General features: G+C 42.6%; 1 protein-coding gene across 1 annotated transcript in view; it reads right to left on the reverse strand.

The window, feature by feature from the left end:
• Window positions 1-19,759, reverse strand: part of LOC137323529 (contactin-associated protein-like 5) — a 930,346-nt gene that overhangs the window by 125,368 nt on the left and 785,219 nt on the right. Inside the window, exon 18 of the mRNA XM_067987099.1 lies at window positions 5,018-5,257. Within this exon, the coding sequence (XP_067843200.1) occupies window positions 5,018-5,257 (240 nt within the window). The remainder of the gene's footprint in view (window positions 1-5,017; window positions 5,258-19,759) is intronic.

Below are 19,759 nucleotides of genomic sequence, written 5' to 3' on the forward strand. Positions count from 1 at the left end.
CTCACTCGTTAAGGTGCACTGAATGATAAAATAAAACTACCGTCTTAAAGACACCGACACCTACTATTTAACATGTAGTTACATCGGGATGCCTCGAGTCTACAGCACAGAAACAGGCCCATTCGGCCCAACTGGTCTATGCCAGCGTTTATGCTCCACACGAGCCTCCTCACTCCCTCCTTCAGCTAACCCTATCAGTATACCCTTCTATTCCTTTCTCCCTCGTGAGCTTATCTAGCTTCCCCTTAAATGCATCTATACTAGTCGCCTCAATGACTCTTTGTGGTAGTGAGTTCCACATTCTTACCACTCTTTAGGTAAAGAAGTTTCTCCTGAATTCCGTACTGAACTTATAAGTGATTAGCTTATATTTATGACCTCTAGTTTTGGACTCTCCCACAAGTGGAAACATTTTCTCCATGTCTGCCCTATCATACCCTTTCATTATCTTAAAGACTTCTATCAGGTCACCCCTCAGCCTTCTCTTTTCTACAGAAATGAGCCCCAGCCTCTTCAGCCTTTTCTGATAAGTATATCCTCTCAGTTCTGGTATCATTCTTGTGAATCTTTCTTGCACCTTCTCAAAGCCTCTATATCATTTTTATAATATGGAGACCAGGGCTGTGCACAGTGCTCCAAGTGTGGTCTAACCAAAATTCTATACAAGTTGAACATAACTTTTCTGCTTTTCAATTCTATGCCTCTAGAAATGAACCCCAGTGCTTGGTTTGCCTTTTTTTTATGGCCTTATTAATCTGCGTTGCTACTTTAAGTGATTTGTGTATCTGTATCCTGAGATCCCTTTGCTCCCCTACCTCATTTAGACTCTTATTACCCAAGCAATATATGGCCTCCTTGTTCTTCCTACCAAAATGCACCAACTCACACTTATCTATATTGAAATTAATTTGCCAATTACACGCCCATTCTGCAAGTTTATTAATGTCTTCTTGCATTTTAACACATTCTTCCTTTGTATTAACTACAACCCCCAATTTTGTGTCGTCCGCAAGTTTTGAAATTGTACTTCTGATTCCCGAATCAGGATCATTGATGTAAATTATGAGCAACAGTGATTCCAGCACCAGTCCCTGTGGAACATCAGTTCCCACCTTTTGCCAGTCTGAGTAGCTACCCTTGTTTTCTCTGTTTACTCTCTCTTTTCTGTTTCGTAGCCAGCTTGCTATCCATTCTGCTATCTGTCCCTTGACTCCACATGTTCTGACCTTAGTCATGAGTCTACAATGCAGTACCTTATCGAAGGCCTTTTGAAAATCCAAATACATTACACCCACTGCATTACCCTAGTCTACTCTTTCAATTACTTCTTCAATGAATTCAATAAGTTTGGCCAAGCATGGCTTTCCCTTCTGAAATCTGTGCTGACTATTCTTTATTATATTTTTGGTTTCTAGATGTTTTTCTATTACACCTTTGAGTAAAGATTCCATTATCTTTCCTACCACTGACGTTAAGCTAACTGGTCTATAGTTCCCTGGACTGGTTCTATCTTCCTTTTTAAATATATTAATAACATTAGCTGTCTGCCGGTCCATTCCCTTTTCTAATGAATTTTTATATATACGTAATAGTAGCTCTGCTATTTCTTCCCTAACCTCTTTTAATATGCACGGATGCAATCCATTCGGGCCAGAGGTTTTATCGTCTCTAAGTTTGATTAGTTTCGTTTGTAAGTTCGACTCTGTTATAAAAAGCTTTCCAAAGCAGCAAACCTGTATTTCTATGCACTGTAGCATCTGGAATAACCATAAGGTCTATTTATTACCTTTCATTAAGCGTCTGTTTTCAAATAATTACTGAGCACCATACTGACAATAGTTATATCCAGTGAGAACCTCAACGCATTTATGCGCCTTGGGACATTTTTCTACATTAAAGGTGCTATATAAATGCAAGTTGTTGTAGTTCTAAAGAGTAAAAATGACATCTAAACCAGTAAAGCTTTAAATTAAGACTCATTCTATTGTTTTATTAAAAGAAATTGCTTTAAGCCAACAAGATGCTATCACAATCCTTAATTCAATCATAGGTTCTTGATTTATGATTGCCCAGTAATTATTTGCAGATTGTTTCTCTCAATAAACCTGTAAGAATGATTTCACCAGCTTTATTCTGGCATGATCAACACATTAAGGGAACAGAATTAATGATAATTGCTGCTGCCAGAAAATATGACAAAATAGAAACTTGCCTTTCCACACATTATTGAAACAGTAAACCGTAGGGTTATGAATTCCACTGGCTCCTGTGTTCAGGGACGCAGAAGATTTATTGCTGAAACATTGTTCTCTTTGATATTTCTAGAAAAATTATTCACACATTGTAAAAGAAACCCCTTCTCAAAGAAACACCTTCAAAAGGACCACATTTGAAAAGGAGCAGGTTTGAAACAGAGCACGCTCAAAATGGTAGGTGTTCGAAGCAGAATGCGTTCGAAACGAAGCATATTTTAAAATCAACTCGTTTCTAAAATAACCACCTTTTAAAAGAAATGTTCCAGATGACAAGAATTCTAAAAGAAACGTGTTCTAAAATAAATATATTTCTAGGAACATAGGAACAGGAGTAAGCCAATCCCCCCTTCAAACCTGTTCTGCCATTCAACTAGATCATGGCTGATTTGCATCTTAACTCCAAAAATCTTGCCTTGCCTATTGCCCTTACCTACCAAAAATCTATCAATCTCAGTTTTGAAATTTTCAATTAACCCCCAACCTCAACAGCTTTTTTTTTTGTGGGGGTGGTGGGGTGTAGTGGAGGGGGGAGAGTTCCAGATTTCCACTACCCTTTTTAAAAGAATTTTCTGTTTTTAATAAGCCTGGGGCCAAACATTAAATGACCTATACTTTGTCTGTAATTGCAGTCTCACTCAGAAAGGCCACAAGAGCAGCTACTGCGGGAACTGGAAAAAATCCTCTAATGCAGCAGGTCTTAGCCTGTAGTAAAGAAATATTGTTGTGTATGTAACCAGCACCATGCCAAGAAGTGAACTATTAACATGTTCTTGGCTTTCCTTTTGTTAAGAGGCAGGTCCTTGTTATGACAACAACACCACCCACGTCCCAAGGTGCTTTACAGGAGCGTAATCAGACAAAAATTGACACTAAGCCAAAGAAGGAGACATCAGACCAGGTGACTAAATGCCTGGTCAAAGGGGTAGGTTTTAAGCAGTGTCTTAAAAGGGGAGAGAGGTGTGGAAAGAGGAAGAGGTTTGGGGAGGGAATTCCAGAGCTTACAGCCTAGAGAGAAGACTAAAGACACAGCCACCATTGGTGGAGAGAAGGAAATGGGGGATGCACAAGAGGCCTGAATTGAAGAAACGCAGAGATTTTGGTGGGTTGTAGGGCTGGAGGAGGTTACAGAGATAGGGAGTGGCGAGGCAATGGTGGGATTTGAAGACGAGGATGAGAATTTTAAAATTGAGGCGTTGGTGGACTGCTACATGATGAAAACTTTCCTAATGCGGTAGAAAGCAAAAAATATTCACTGTGTTATGGTCACTTCCACACTCATCAACAGTAGGCTAAGGAAATTGAAAGAGTACCTGGCAGTGAAACTTATTTGATTGCAATTGAGGTAATGAAGAGTTTGGAGAATCCCGCTGGGACCACAAAATCACAGAAAATTACAAGATAGAATGTTGCCATTCGGCCCATCATACCTGTGCTGACTCTCGGAAAGAGCCATCCATTTAGTCCCATATTGACAGAATCGGGTTGTGGTGAAGGAGCTGGTAAATTGGGGGAGATTTCACTTTGCACTATTTCTAGTGAAGGTGAAGTTATAGATATTTTTATCACGAATGACTAGATGATTTTGCTACACATGGTGGAAAGAGGAACTCTTCCCCCTCCCCAGATCTTTCTTGCATCAACAAGGCATTCTCATTAAAATTTACTTTAAAAATTCTAACTTTGTCCTCCAGTGCTTGGGACTGGGATGGGGATGGATAAAGATGTTGGTGATCCGTTGTCTTCTCAAGTTACAGTCTTGTGCGATTATGTGTTGCATGGATTGGACAGGGTAGAGAATTCAGGGGGTCAAAGACAACACTGCTTCTGGCAAGCTGTCAAAAAGGTACCAGAAATACCAGAAAGTGAAATCTTGAATAAACACCACAAGGAGTACTGCAGTGTAAAAGGGCCAGCCTTCGCTGAGATGTTAAGCTGAGGTCCCGTCTGCCCTCTCAGTTGGAGGTAAAAGATCCCAAGACGCTATAGAAAGAAGAGCAGTAAAGTTCTCCCGGTACCCAGGACAATATTTATCCTTCAACCAACACCAATAAAATGGTTTATCTTGGTCATTTATCTCATTGCTATTTTTTGGCCCTTCCTATGTGCAAATAGGCTGCCATGTTTGCCTAGTACAACATTCTATCTATTTGATGATATGTGCTGTGAGTGAAAAGCAATAGATAATCAGTCCATGCAAAACATCACCTATTAAATCTAGCATTTAATTAAGTCTGTCTAAAACTCCTGTTGTTCAGAGTCCAATGGTTCACCTGATATGGAGTGAGAAGCAGAAGAGGAAATGGAGATAAGAAAGTCTGGAGCGAGGAAGAAGCATCCGGCCAATCAAGCCCATTCCGTCCAGAGTCCATGTGTGATTTTTCTATTGTGTTCCATATCATTCACAAATATTATACACAACCCAACAGATCCCTGTCATAGAGCACTTTACCCAAGATAGAGCATTTTCTGTTTGCCACCATCCCCTGTGCCTGTTGCCAAGCTAATTCTCAACCCATCTGCCTACTTGCCACGAGCTCCACGTACCGTAACCTTCTAGTTATATAATGGTCAACAGGAAATGAAGAAGGCAAAGGACTATACCTTGGGAGAATATGCAAAATATGAGGGGAGGGTTGTAAGACAAACATTTACAGATATGGTTTCCTGTAACTACAAGTTTTTTTCTCTATCGGATATAAATATTTGAGATTAAAACTTAAGGTGGAGGGATCCCATTACAATGCAAGCACTCCATGAATTACCTTTCTTGCAGAATGGCCCATCATAAGCAGAGGGAGTGCAATTACACGAATAGCCATTGTATTTCTCTATACACCTCCCTCCATTGTGGCACAGGTTGCCATAACTGGTACAGTGCCCTGGACATCCGGGATTGACTCCAGGGGTCATTTTGGCTCGTTCTTCGAGGTCAAGGTTCACCCCGTTCAATTGTAAAGCCCGAATGCATCCAAGGAATCCTTTCTGTCTTGAAGCCGTCCCTCCTGTAATTAAATGAATGGAATTTAGAATCCTATTTCATTTAGTTTGTGCGTTGCATTGGGTATTTAGAAAATCAAAGGAAAACATAACAACATATAATACAATGTAAATGACTCCATAGCAGGTGAACATCAAATTTATATCTTGTAGAACTAGTGGTTATGAATACAAAATTAAAAGTTTGAAGTGAGACCAGGAAAGAGATGAATCCTTCCCACCCTTCCCACCATCACCCCCCACCAACCATAGAGTAGCAGACGAAGGTTCAATTAACTCTTTTAAACTAGAGTTAGCTAAACATCTGGATCGGAATGGAATTGAAAGTTAAAAGGTTAACCATCGAAATAGACGATGAAGTACTTCATGGATTACAACATGCTCCTTATGTGATGGGAATATTAATTGTGGAATGCAGTTGGTTGGGGCTGAGTGATGTCAGGTATAAAGATTTCAAACTGCATTCTGAAGTCCGTACAGGGTCTATGAGCTCATCAGATTTCTATCCATCCATCCAGAGATACTGTACACCACCAGCAAAGTTTCCGGATAATTTTGTATGCTATATTTTTGAGTATTTGTTGACTTACAAATATATTATTTCTATTTCTGTATTGTTATAAATAATGATAGCACTGTTTTCCTCTGTGTAGCTGAAACTGTCTATTGGAGTTTAGGACAGGTGGTCCCTGGGAGTGGGTCAATATTTGAAAAGGGTAAATTACATACAGTAAAAGTTTGAAAACTACTGTGTTAGATTGATATTGCAGAATTTCAGTACATTACCTGATGGATCAAGGAGAAATTTTAAGTGAAGAACAAGCACTTTTCATACAGGTTCTGTTAGATGCAGATGATTCACTGGGCTGAATGGCCTTTTGCCATTCATCACAATAAAACACGTATTTTCTATCACTCCACTGTTCCACCAGTCCATGGTGCAGGGTGTGTTAAATTATCTAGCTGTAGAGACAGCTGCTTTATTGGCAGACTATTTTGAAGTTTTTAGCTGTACCGTTATACAATGAAAGTGGCCCCATGTGTCACAGAGCCATTAGAAGCCTAGCAACAGACCATAACAACAGCGTACGCCAGACTGCAGTGGCAGCTGAGATTGCCGCTACTCTGGTTCTGCAGAAATAAGGACACACGTTAAAAATATTCACAAATATAATTAAGAAACAAGTCTCAGCTTGACTCGCTCTTGCCTCTGAGTCAGAAGGTTTTGGGTTCAAGCCCCACTCTAGCATTCTAAGCATATAATCTAGGTTGACACTTCAAGTGCAGTACTAAGTGGGTATTGCATTGCCAGTTGTGCTGCCATTTGGAGAAGGTGTTAAATTGAGGTCCCATCTGGCCATTCGAGTGGATGTAAAACAATCTTCTGGCCAGCTTTCATTCCTCAACCAAAACCATCAAAACAGATTAACCTGTCCTTCATCACATTTGCTGTTTGTTGGACCTTGCTGTTAACAAAATGGCTGCCACTTTTGTCTACACAGCACCAGTGACTACATGTCAGAAGTAGTTCATTGGATGTGAAGCACTTTGGAACATCCTGAGGATGTGACAGGGGCTGTATAAATGCAAGTGATTTCTTTTATATCTAAAAAGTGATTAAACAATCAGATGCAATAATACACTGATGTTACTAGATCCAATATACTTCTGACTTCACCAACTACATCTTAATGAATTGGATGGGACAAAGGGTTAGAATACTATTGCTTCACTTCTGGGATATGGGTTTAAATTCAGGCCTCTCTCAATTACCTGTAAAGTTCCCATATGAAATACTTTTCAGGCATCTCAACTTAATCCCTTCAGTGTAAATCCACATCACAGAACCAGGCATAATTAGGGGATCTGTTCACCATTAATATTCTGAGGTATCTGCCCTGGCTGCAGTTGTCTTTAGCTGTACCGCGTATCTCCCATCTAATATTTATTTTAAATATGTATGTATAAAATGAACAATGTTTATTGATTTCTCTCAACTCATGTCCCACTCTCTGTCCCACTAAAATGGATACAAAGAAGACCTCTCAATGTTGGATGGAGAAGGGAAGGGTTGCAGTATGCTGTAAAACAACCAGGATAAAATCCATTTGACAAGCTTATAAAGTCCAATTCCACATAAGTTACAAATGGTGAAGTTCACATTATTTCATGAACTCGCAGGAACTGAATGTAGTTTGTATAGGGCACACCCACAGTTTGTACAGAGGATAATTCAACATTATTTAAAAGAGTAAATAGGGAGAAACAGTTTCCACTGGCAGGAGGGTCAGTAACCAGAGGACAGAGATTTAAGGTAATGGGAGATGAGGACAATTTTTTTTACACAGCGAGTTGTTATGACCTGGAATGCACTACCTGACAGGTTGATAGAAGCAGATTCAATAGTAACTTCCAAAAAAGGAATTAGATAAATACTTATAAAGGAAAAAATTGCAGGACAATGGAGAAGTAACGGGGGAGTGGGACTAATTGGATTGCTCTTTCAAAGAGCCAGCACAGGCACAATGGGCTGAATGGCCTCCTTATGTGTTGTATGATTCTATGATGTGCACCATTTATAAATAATGTTTAGTTTAGTAACCAGTTGACCTGATAGGGTTGCTTCCAATGGCAACCGCACAGTTGGGAACAATTCCATGGCATAAACAATGCAAAACCAAAGGCACCAAAACCCTCCTCAGGAGGTAGTTTCATTCGGCACCTCCATTGGCAGCAAGCATTTCTTGTGACACCACATGCATTGGGACCAACATTTTAATTCTGACTGTCGGCCAGCTGAGTTCTATTGTTGTTTCCGACCTTCTCCCTGCCGCCAGTCAGAATTAGAAAGTCATGGATGCCATGTTCTAGTAACTGTTGAGATGTGGAGATGCCGGTGATGGACTGGGGTTGACAATTGTAAACAATTTTACAACACCAAGTTATAGTCCAGCAATTTTATTTTAAATTCACAAGCTTTCGGAGGCTTCCTCCTTCCTCAGGTAAACTAGTAACTGTTAGCAGTCTCTTACAATCTGGTTTGCAATTCTTCAGCAAAGTGGCATGTTTATATCTTGTTCCGATGTCATTGAGCCCACACTACACTTACATAGAATTACATAGAATTTACAGCACAGAAACAGGCTATTTGGCCCAACTGGTCTGTGCCAGTATTTATGCTCCACACGAGCCTCCTCCCACCCTACTTCATCTAACCCTATCAGCATAACCATCTATTCCTTTCTCCCTCATCTTGTTATCTAGCTTCCCCTTAAATGCATCTATGCTATTCACCTCAACTACTCCTTGTGGTAGCAAGTTCTACATTCTAACCACTCTCTGGGTAAAGAAGTTTCTCCTGAATTCCTGATTGGATTTATTCGTGACTATTTTATATTTAAAACTCCTATTTTAGATTCCCCCCACAATCGGAAACATTTTCTCTATCGGTACCCTATCAAACTCCTTCATAATTTTTAAAGACCTCTATTAGGTCACCCCACAGTATTCTCTTTTCTAGAGAAAAGAGCCCCATTCTGTTCAGTCTTTCCCAATACTTATATCATCTCAGTTCTGGCATCATCCTTGTAAATCTTTTTTGCACCTCTCCAGTGCCTCTATATCCTTTTTTGTAATATGGAGATCATAATTGTGCACAATATCCTAACTGTGGTCTAACCAAGGTTCTACACAAGTTTAACATAACTTCTCTGCTTTTCAATTATATTGCTCTAGAAATGAACCCCAGTGCTTTGATTGCATTTTTATGGCCTTGTTAACCTCCGTTGCTACTGTTAATGATTTGTGAATCTCTATCCCTGCTCCAGTACCCTATTTAGACTCTCATTTTCCAAGGATTATGTGGCCTCCTTATTTCTCCTACCAATGTGCACCATCTCACACTTATCTACACTTCAATCAGAAGTGATTCTGAAATGTAAATAGGACAAATGAATACTGCAGACACCATGCTTAATAGCTCCTCTGCTCTCCCATTTCAGAGAGCACATTCTTATCAAGCAACAATAAGATGTATGTAGGCAATCCAACAGCAATTATGAGTGAATGGTTAGCTTTTCCTTGGTGCCTTTTACATTAAACTGAAGTATGGATAAATAAATTATTCCCACTAGATGGTGCTTCTCTCCTTTGATAGAATTGATGTACTAAACTTAAAAATGGTTATCTGAAAGAAGGCATTGCATTTATATAGCACCTTTCATGACCTTAGGACATCCCAAAGTGCTCTACGAGCTGATAAAGTACTTTTGAAATGTAGTCACTGTTGTAATGTAGGAAATGCTGCAGCCAATTTGTGCACAGCAAGGTCCCACAAACAGCAAAGAGATAATGACCAGATAATCTATTTTTGTGATGTTGGTTGAGGAATAAATGTTTGCCAGGACACCATTCAGAACTCCCTGGTCTTCTTCAAAATAGTACTATGGGATCTTTGACGTCCAACTGAGAGGGAAGACAGGGCCTCAGTGAAAGATGGCATCTCTGACAATGCAGCACTCCCTCAGTACTGCATTGGAGTGTCAGTCTAGATTTTGTGCTCAAGTCTCTGGAGTGGGACTTGAACCCATAACCTTATAACTCAGAGGCCAGAGTGCTACCACTGAGCCATAGCTGACACATCTGCAGTGATGAGGAATTCTCCCTTTTCTATTAGAAAAGGCACAGAACAGACATGAAATCCCATGAAAATAATAGAAGTTCCTCATATTTTTGTTTGGGGGAAAAGGGTCAAAATAGTTCTTGGATGAATGCGAAAGCACACATTTGCAATCTTTTTGCACTTTCTCTTCTAAAGTTGCTGACTCTTGCTCCTGCTACTTCGCCCAAGTGGACGTTCTTCATGTGTGATTCTAGAACAGTGAATGACATCAGGCTATTTTGTCATAATGGGTATCATGGCTGAACCGAGTCCTGCCCTCACCTCACATCCATTTCCCAGCAAGGATCGCAGGATATAATAGAATCATAGACTGGTTCCAGCACAGAAGGAGGCCTTTTGACCCATCGAGTCCATGCCGGGTCTTTGTAAGAGCTATCCAATTTGTCCCATTCCCCCGCACTTTCCCCTTGGCTGTGCAAATTTTTGCCCTTCAAGTATTTACCCAATTCCTTTTTGAAAGCCACGATTGAATCTGCCTCCACCACCTCTTGATATCAGTCAAGAGTGGGAATCCTGCTTCATTTTTCCATCCAGTAGCACAAGAGCGCTGGGGCAAATTGTAACACCACAACTGCTGATTGGGTTTAGATCAGCTAACTAGACTGGAGGTCAAATCTAGGCCCTTCAGTCTAAAAGAATGCCTGAATCTCAATGTCACCAATGGGACATTCTGTTCATTGTAAAGGAACGTGCATTCCAATAGGACCTTAAATAAACCTGTAAATGGATTTTCGATCATTGCACATCGCTACCGACCATGAAGTATTCTTTCTGTTGCACGGAAATAAATCTTTTAAAGCTCAGCTCGACCCTCATTTATAATGAATAAATCATACATTACCATGAAGAAACTTGTCATTATGAATCACTTTCACATCTCTAACTAGCTGTGCAAGTGAAAGTGCAGTTTGAGACAGGCTCTAGGGAACGGTGGAAAATAATCCCCGATGGCTATGGTATTGGAATGTCAGAGAGACACGGTGAAGAAACAATGTGCAATTTGCATTCGACTAGATGCTTAACTTTAACTAAATATCACATATGTCCCTTTTTGTCTAAATATACACCAATACTAACATTGAGGAGATCTCCTCAGGGTATCATTTCCAAGTTTGTCACATAGCCATACTGATCCACAATTAATTAGAATCCTGTTATTATATATAAAAAAAGCTTGTCATCTGATAGGCAATCCTTCTCTCACCTCTAGCCTGCATTCTCTCTCTCTCTCTCTCTTTCTGTCCATCACAACCGTTCTTGTCTTTCTGTTTTATGGATGCTATCATGGCCAGTATTCCTCTAAACATCGCACAAGAAAGTACAGCACCAGAAGATATCACTGCGGCCCATCTGGCTGGTCCCAGTGTCTAGGAAATATCTTACCCGCATACCTCTCATGCCCTTTATCAAATTTTACACCTCCCTTGACAGGCCATTCCATACATTCACCATTCCCTGCATGAAGCTTTCTCTCTTGTTTCTTCCAAGCTTCAAATATGCATTCCTACTCTTTCTCAGCCCTATATTCCCATTGAGCTGAAATCAGGACTCATTGCATTTCCTCCTGCTCTAAGGTTAAGAGGTGTGCTGCTAATCGTCATCAAGATTATGAAAGTTTTGATAAGGTAAATAGTGAATGAGTGCTTCCATCAGTCGGCGAGAACGTAAGAACCTAAGAAATAGGAGCAGGAGTAGGCCATGCTGCCCCCGAGCCTGCTCCACCATTCAGTAACATCATGGCTGACCTTCTACCTCAACTCCACTTTCTCGCCCTATCCCCATATCCCTTGATTCTCGAAGTGTCCAAATATCCAGCGATCTTAGTCTTGAATATATTCAACGACTCAGCATCCACAGCCTCTGGGATAGAGATTTCCAAAGATTCACAACCCTCTGAGTGAAGAAATTCCTCCTCATCTCAGTCTTAAATGGCCGACCCCTTATCCTGAGACTATGCCCCCTAGTTCTAGATTCTCCAGCTAGGGGAAACAACATCTCAGCATCTATCCTATCAAGAGGTCGCAAATTTAAGATAATCAAAAAAATAATTAATGGGGTTAGAAACATTTCTTTGCACAAAGAATGGTTAGAATGTGGAATTTTCTGCCACAAACCATTGTTGAAACTGCATCCATTTTTTAAAGGATTAGAAAGTTACTAGAAAAAGAGGAATATTGAAGAGTATTGAGTACGAGCAAGGAAGTGGGATTAGACCAGATGTTGTAGAATTGAGAATAGCTCCAAAGCAGACTTGATGAGCCAAATGGTCCTATTCTGTGCTATAACATTCTGCAAATTCATTCTCTCTCGTGGCCTTAAAATTGAGGAACACCTCACCTCCTTCAGTGCCCCTTTCTTCCGACAATTGGCAGGCTTTTAAGACCCAAGTTGTGTGCCACCGAACAACTACTTCTTCATTTACCTCATCTTCACCACTAAGCCTTTCAGTTTTGGTGCTTTATTGTGAGGTGGGCTTTGGCATTTCACCACCATTTCTCAATTAAAAAAATTGCCACCTCAATTCCTCTTCTTGGAGGTAGACCAAATGCTGAGACATATCGTCCTGACAAAGGTAACATTTCACTCAGTCATCGACAGGCAAACTTTTCTCAATCCAGCTTAAATTGATCCAAAGACACCAACACAGTCTTACCTATTGTACATTGACACCATGTAGGCGATACACTTTAAAATAATAAATCTGTTTTTTTTAAGTCACAAAGCAATAGGCCCTTGATTCAAAGAAAGAAAAGAAAGAACTTGAATTTATATAGCGCCTTTCATGACCTCAGGAATCCCAAAGCACTGTACAGCCAATAAGTACTTTTGAAGTGTAGTCACTGTTGTAATATAGGAAACGCGGCAGCCAATTTGCACACAGCAAGGTCCCACAACAGCAATGTGATAGTGAACAGATAATCTGTTTTTGGTGATATTGGTTGAGGGATAAATAGTGACCAGGATATCGGGGAGAACTCCCCTGCTCTTCTTTGACGTAGTGCCATGGGATCATTTCTGTCCAGTTGAAAGGGCAGATGGGGCCTTGGTTTAACCTCTCATCCGAAGGAACAATATTTATTCGGTGAAACACAGTACTGCCTTTATCAGGAGTTGACTCGCACAGACGAGTCATTCAGTGGTTATTAAATATGATGATGTTTGCATCATTGTGACTTGGATATTAATGAATGACGAATAGAATCAAATTGTTACCGAGTCCCAATCTTTTGCTTATACAGTAATTGCTGGTCAAGTCGTGGGTATTATATGCAAATTGTTTTCTCTGTGGTCAGTCCACATCAATTAGAGAATTTATTTTTTAATTATTGACTAGAGCAAGGTGTGATGTAACATCTATTGCACAGCAAAACTGAATATCACATGGGCCATCAGAAGGCAGCAGGATTTTCTGTGTTGCACTCATGATATTTTTTCACTAAATGTACTGAGAGGAGGAATCTTACATCCTTAGTTCAACTCCCGGCATTGTTGAGCACCCTTATAACCTTTGGGTTTCCCGAAAGGATACTATGCTGGCTCACAACCCCTGATAGAACAATATAGCAGTGCAATTGGGAGGTTTGGCTACAGCAACAGGGGTCCATGAGTCAGCAGAGGTGATCTGGGATCTTCCCAGATAGACATAGATGGATGGAGACATCGGGGTTTGATTTTAACTGTTGGGTGGAGGAAGCCCAGCCAACCAGGGTAATTACTGCCCTCCCTCAGCTGATGAATCAGTCCTCCTCCATGTTGAGCACCACTTGAAGGAAGCACTGAGAGTAGCAGGGGCACAGAATGTACTCTGGGTGGGGGACTTCAATGTTCATCACCAAGAGTGGCTCGCTAGCACCACTATTGACCGAGCTGGCCGAGTCCTGAAGGACATAGCTGCCAGACTGGGCCTGCGGCAGGTGGTGAGCGAACCAACACGAGGGAAAAACCTACTTGACCTCGTCCTCACCAACCTACCTGTCGGAGATGCATCTGTCCATGAAAGTATTGGTAGGAGTGACCACCGCACAATCATTGTGGAGACGAAATCCCGTCTTCGCACTGAGGACCACATCCATGTGTTATGTGGCACTATCACCGTGCTAAATGGGATAGATTCAGAACAGATCTAGCAGCTCAAAACTGGGCATCCATGAGGCGCTGTGGGCCATCAACAGCAGCAGAAATGTATTCCAGCACAATCTGTAACCTCATGGCCTGGCATATTCCTCACTCTACCATTACCAACAAGCCAGTGGATCAACCTTGGTTCGATGAGGAGTGTAGAAGAGCATGTCAGGAGCAGCACCAGGCATACCTAAAAATGAGGTGCCAACTTGGTGAAGCTACAACTCAGGACTACATGTATACTAAACAGCGGAAGCAACATGCTATAGACAGAAATGAGCGATTCCACAACCAACGGATCAGATCAAAGCTCTGCAGTCCTGCCACATCCAGTCGTGAATGGTGGTGAACAATTAAACAACTAACGGGAGGAAGGGGCTCTGTAAACATCCCCATCTTCAATGATGGCGGAGTCCAGCATGTGAGTGCAAAAGAAAAGGCTGAAGCATTTGCAACCACCTTCAGCCAGAAGGGCCAAGTGGATGATCCATCTCGGCCTCCTCCCAATATCTCCACCATCACAGAAGCCAGTCTGCAGCCAATTCGATTCACTCCACGTGATATCAAGAAACGGCTGAGTGCACTGGATACAACACCGGCTATGGGCCCCGACAACATCTCGGCTGTAGTGCTGCAGACTTGTGCTCCAGAACTAGCCGCGCCTCTAGCCAAGCTGTTCAGTATAGCTACAACTCTGGCATCTACTCGACAATGTGGAAAATTGCCCAGGTAAGTCCTGTCCGCAAAATGCAAGAAAAATCTAATCCGGCCAATTACCGCCCCATCAGCCTACTCTCAATCATCAGCAAAGTGATGGAAGGCATCTTCGACAGTGCTATCAAGCAGCACTTACTCACCAATAATCTGCTCACCAATGCTCAGTTTGGGTTCCGTCAGGATCACTTGGCTCCAGACCTCATTACAGCCTTGGTCCAAACATGGCTAAATGAGCTGAATTCTAGAGGTGAGGTGAGAGTAACTGCCCTTGACATCAAGGCAGCATTTGACCGAGTGTGGCACCAAGGAGCCCTAGTAAAATTGAAGTCAATGGGAATCAGGGGGAAAACTCTCCAGTGCCTGGAGTCCAACCTAGCACAAAGGAAGATGGTAGTGGTTGTTGGAGGCCAATCATCTCAGCCCCAGGACTTTGCTGCAGGAGTTCCTCAGGGCAGTGTCCTAGGCCCAACCATCTTCAGCTGCTTCATCAATGACCTTCCCTCCATCATAAGGTCAGAAATGGGGATGTTCACTAATGATTGCACAGTGTTCAATTCCATTCACAACCCCTCAGATAACGAAGCATTCCATGGCCGCATGCAGCAAGACCTGGACAACATCCAGGTTTGGGGTGATAAGTGGCAAGTAACATTCGCGCCAGACAAGTGCCAGGCAATGATCATCTCCAACAAGAGAGAGTCTGACCACCTCCCCTTGACATTCAACGGCATTACCATCGCCGAATCCCCCACCATCAACATCCTGATGGTCAGCATTGACCAGAACCTTAACTAGACCAGCCATATAAATACTGTAGCTCCAAGAGCAGGTCAGCGGCTGGGTATTCTGGGTATTCAAGTGACTCACCTCCTGACTCCCCAAAGCCTTTCCACCATCTACAAGGCACAAGTCAGGAGTGTGATGGAATACTCTCCACTTGCCGGGATGAGTACAGCTCCAACAACACTCAAGAAGCTTGACACCATCCAGGACAAAGCAGCCCGCTTGAATGGCACCCCATCTACCACCCTAAACATTCACTCCCTTCACCACCGGCGCACTGTGGCTACAGTGTGTACCATCCACAGGATGCACTGCAGCAACTCGCCAAGGCTTCTTCGACAGCACCTCCCAAACCCGTGACCTCTACCACCTAGAAGGACAAGGGCAGCAGGCATATGGGAACAACACCACCTGCACGTTCCCCTCCAAGTCACACACCATCCCGACTTGGTAATATATTGCCGTTCCTTCATCGTCGCTGAGTCAAAATCCTGGAACTCCCTTCCTAACAGCACTGTGGGAGAACCTTCACCACAGGGACTGCAACGGTTCAAGAAGGCAGCTCATCACCACCTTCTCAAGGGCAATTAGGGATGGACAATAAATGATGGCCTTGCCAGCGATGCCCACATCCCATGTTAAACTGGTCAGAGAGAGCACAACGCATGCTCCACCCAGTTCTGTCCTAAAATGGCAATTGGGGTCCTATGTACGTTGTAGGACTCCTATTTGCCTATTAAAAGGAGCATTCCACCTGAAAGGGAAGGTGCTTTCGCCCTCCCCATAGTAGGCCCCAAGGAGATTGGCAGCGGGCCAATCACTGGCATTTTGAGGTCGTTACCGCCCCATTAATACCGATTTTGGCAAATTAAAATCGACCCCATTGAGTGTTCCGATCCCTCATTTTGCTGTTCAGATTTTCACTGCAAAGTATTTAAATTTGCAAATCGCACTAGGCTAGTGGGATCTAGATTCTGAGGAGCGGGCCAAGAACTTGTAAAGAAAGCTCAACAGGATGTATACCCGGGCTGATCAGCAACAAGTAATGTTCAATAGGGACAAATACAAGGTACTGCACATTGGAAGCAACAGGTAGGAGATGTGTGTACTTCATGGATGGGGTAGAACTTGCCAAGGGAGAAATGACAGAGGCACACGGGCGTTAGCTGGCAGGTTATTCACCATGTCTAAATAATTTGGGTAATGAACAAAGCAAATAGGATGCTGGGTTATATTGTCAAATCAGCTCTGTTCAAATCCCCAGAGATCATACCAAAGCTGTCCAGTTCCCTGGTCAGCATTTACATGAAGTACTGTATACAGTTTGTGCTGTTACAACATAAAATAAAGACTTGTATTTATATATTGCCTTTCATGACCTCAGGACGTCTCAAAGCGCTTTACAGCCTAAGAAATACTTTTGAAGTGTAGTCACTGCTGTAATGTAGGAAACACAGCAGCCAATTTGCACACAGCAAGGTCCTCCAAACAGCAATGTGCTGATGACGAAATAATCTGCTTTAGCGATGTTGATTGAGGGATAAATATTAGCCAGGACACCAGGGAGAAGTCCCCTGCTCGTCTTCAAAATAGTGCCATGGAATCTTATACGTTCATCTGAGAGGGCAGACGGGCCCTCAAAAGTGCTCGCCTGAATTATGTGTTCAAGACTCTGGAGTGGGACTCGAACCCACAATCTTCTGACACAGAGGGAAGAGCACTGATAAGGAGGTCATCAAGGCCCAAGACGCAGTGCAGAGAAGAGCAAGGAGGTGGATTTCTGGTGTCAGAAGGGAGAGCTGTGAAGAATGACTCGATGAGCAAGGGCACTTCAGCAGTGGCATAGGAGATTTTTTTTTCAGGCAGTGTTTGGATGTGAGCTTATTAGGCCAAACGACACTACTTCAAAAGGTTTATTTTTCAATTAGGAATTTCACAATAAGTTTCAAATAGAAACATTATAACCTCCATTCATCTAACAATCCTAATAAAGCAACTGAAGAGAAAGTCTCTTCGGACGGAAACTTCGCACAAGTTCGCGCAGCGATTATGTGTTGCTAGTGTATTAATAACTTTGTTATCATTCACCACAATATCCCGGTGAACATTCAGATGCGCAAGCCCAACTAATCGGTTTGCACTGGTCAAGTTGCAGAACTGACTAAAACATCTGTTATTTCTGTGTTCTGTCAAGTGATCTAAGGCATGTTCTTTCCACTCCCTCCACTACTGTATACCGTGGCTGCAGTGTGTATTTATTCTCCACAGGAAGCACTGCAGCAACTTGCCAAGGCTCTGTCAGCAGCACCTCCCAAACCCGTGACCTCCACCACCTAAAAGGACAAGGGCAGCAGGTGCATGGGAACACCATCACCTCCAAGATCCCCTCTAAGTCACAAATCATCCTGGCTTGGACAGATATGGGCCGTTCCTTTATCGTCGCTGGGTCAGTATCCTGGAACTCCCTACCTAACAGCACTGCGGGAGCGCTTTTATCACAGGCACTGCAGTGATTCAAGAGTCGGACCATTTGGCTCATCAAGTCTGTGTTGCCAGCGATGCCCACAGCCTAAGAATGAATTTAAAAAAAGAAAGGAATGGTCCAGTAAAAAAAAATCATAGAAATGTCAGTGGGTGTTTGAACACACTGAACACTCCCTTTTCCCAAGCACTGCTATTCAGCCTCAAACGAGATGCCTCAGAGGGCATCTCACCGAGGCATATGATACTTAACAGCATGAAGCAAACCCTGAACATTACGGCAGAGCAACAGTCTAAAATGGCACAGGTTCAGCATTGTGTAGGGTAAGTTTAGGGCAGATGCCTGAAGTGTTTCTTTGCACAGAGGTTGATCAACAACTGGAACAGGCTGTGAGGAAGAGTAATTGGGGCCAAGAAACTAGATTCATTTCAGAACTAGCAGAGTTACTGTAAGGGGAAGAAGGTAATGTTGATACACTCGAACGATGAGATCAAACAGTGCCTTTGAGACAAAGAAAGAAAGAAATAGAAAAAGGAGAGAGAGGGAAAAAGGGAGAGCAGAGACGAAGAAATAGAAGGGGGAGAGAGACACCAAGAGAGGTAGGGGAAGGGAGAGGAGAAAGAAATAGAGGAGGGAAACAAATGCAAAGGGGAAAGAGATGGTGGAAGAAGAGAGAAACAGAGAAAAAGGGAGAGAACAGAAAGAAAGAGACGCACAATCATAACTGCAGCCCTCACAATAATAAACGCATGGCACATCATTATATAATTTACGATTATTAAAAAAAATAAGGAATATTTCGTAACGTTGGAAACCATTAATAAAACAACGATCGATTTTTCCTCAGAGAATTGTTCACAGAGCAAAATTGCATGGAGCCACATAGAAAGTCAGCAATGAACCGTGTCTGTTTCATTTATCGTGTATTCCTTGAGTATTTCAATTAGAATTCTGTATGATTCATAGGCCAGCAGAAACATTAGGGCTCAGTAGATATACAAACTAAAATAAAAATGGGAAGTATTTGGGTCAGTTTGAGCAACAAATCTAATCTATTCCGGTGAGCTGAGTGCCTAGTAGCAATAGATTTGACCACATCAATAAGTAATTGGATTATTTACAGATAACAGACCCTATTTCTAGGGAGCTGCACAAGTGATACTTAACTGTCCCGTGTTATGTTTGATCTTATCTGGGACTTAGTGTGTTAATGTTTGATCCTATTTGCAGTGATGCACTGCACGTTAGTTGGAAGTTCTTTTCAGACCGAAATAAAAATTTTGTAGCATAAACGGGCCTGGAATAGGCGGCACGCTGAGAGGCCAGAGGCCCGAGGCGCAACCAAAATTTGGACTCAGGTCTCATCAGCACAGTGCCGGCATGTTGCGGACTCCAGTCGGGCATCCAGAGGTAGCTCGCCGGTTCCACGAGGCTGAACTTGGGCTGACGGCCTTTCGGACAGCGGCCCTCAGGTAGGTCCTGGGGGGAGAAGGGGGAAGATCAGGAGTGAGGGAGGGGGGCGAGCGAGGGGCCAGTAACGGCCTTTGGGACTGCTGTACAGCCCGGAGGAGCACTCCTGCTTTTCCCGGCTCCACATTCGGGTAAGTAATTTATAAATAAACGTACCTTTTTGGTGGCGGCCTCCAGCGGTCCCTTTAAGGACCGTTGGTCGGGCCGCAAGCAGACATGGTTATCCAGAACGCAGCGTGCCCGACGCTGGCT

The sequence above is a fragment of the Heptranchias perlo genome, chromosome 7, assembly GCF_035084215.1.
Source record: "Heptranchias perlo isolate sHepPer1 chromosome 7, sHepPer1.hap1, whole genome shotgun sequence".
NCBI classification, from domain to species: Eukaryota; Metazoa; Chordata; class Chondrichthyes; order Hexanchiformes; family Hexanchidae; genus Heptranchias; species Heptranchias perlo.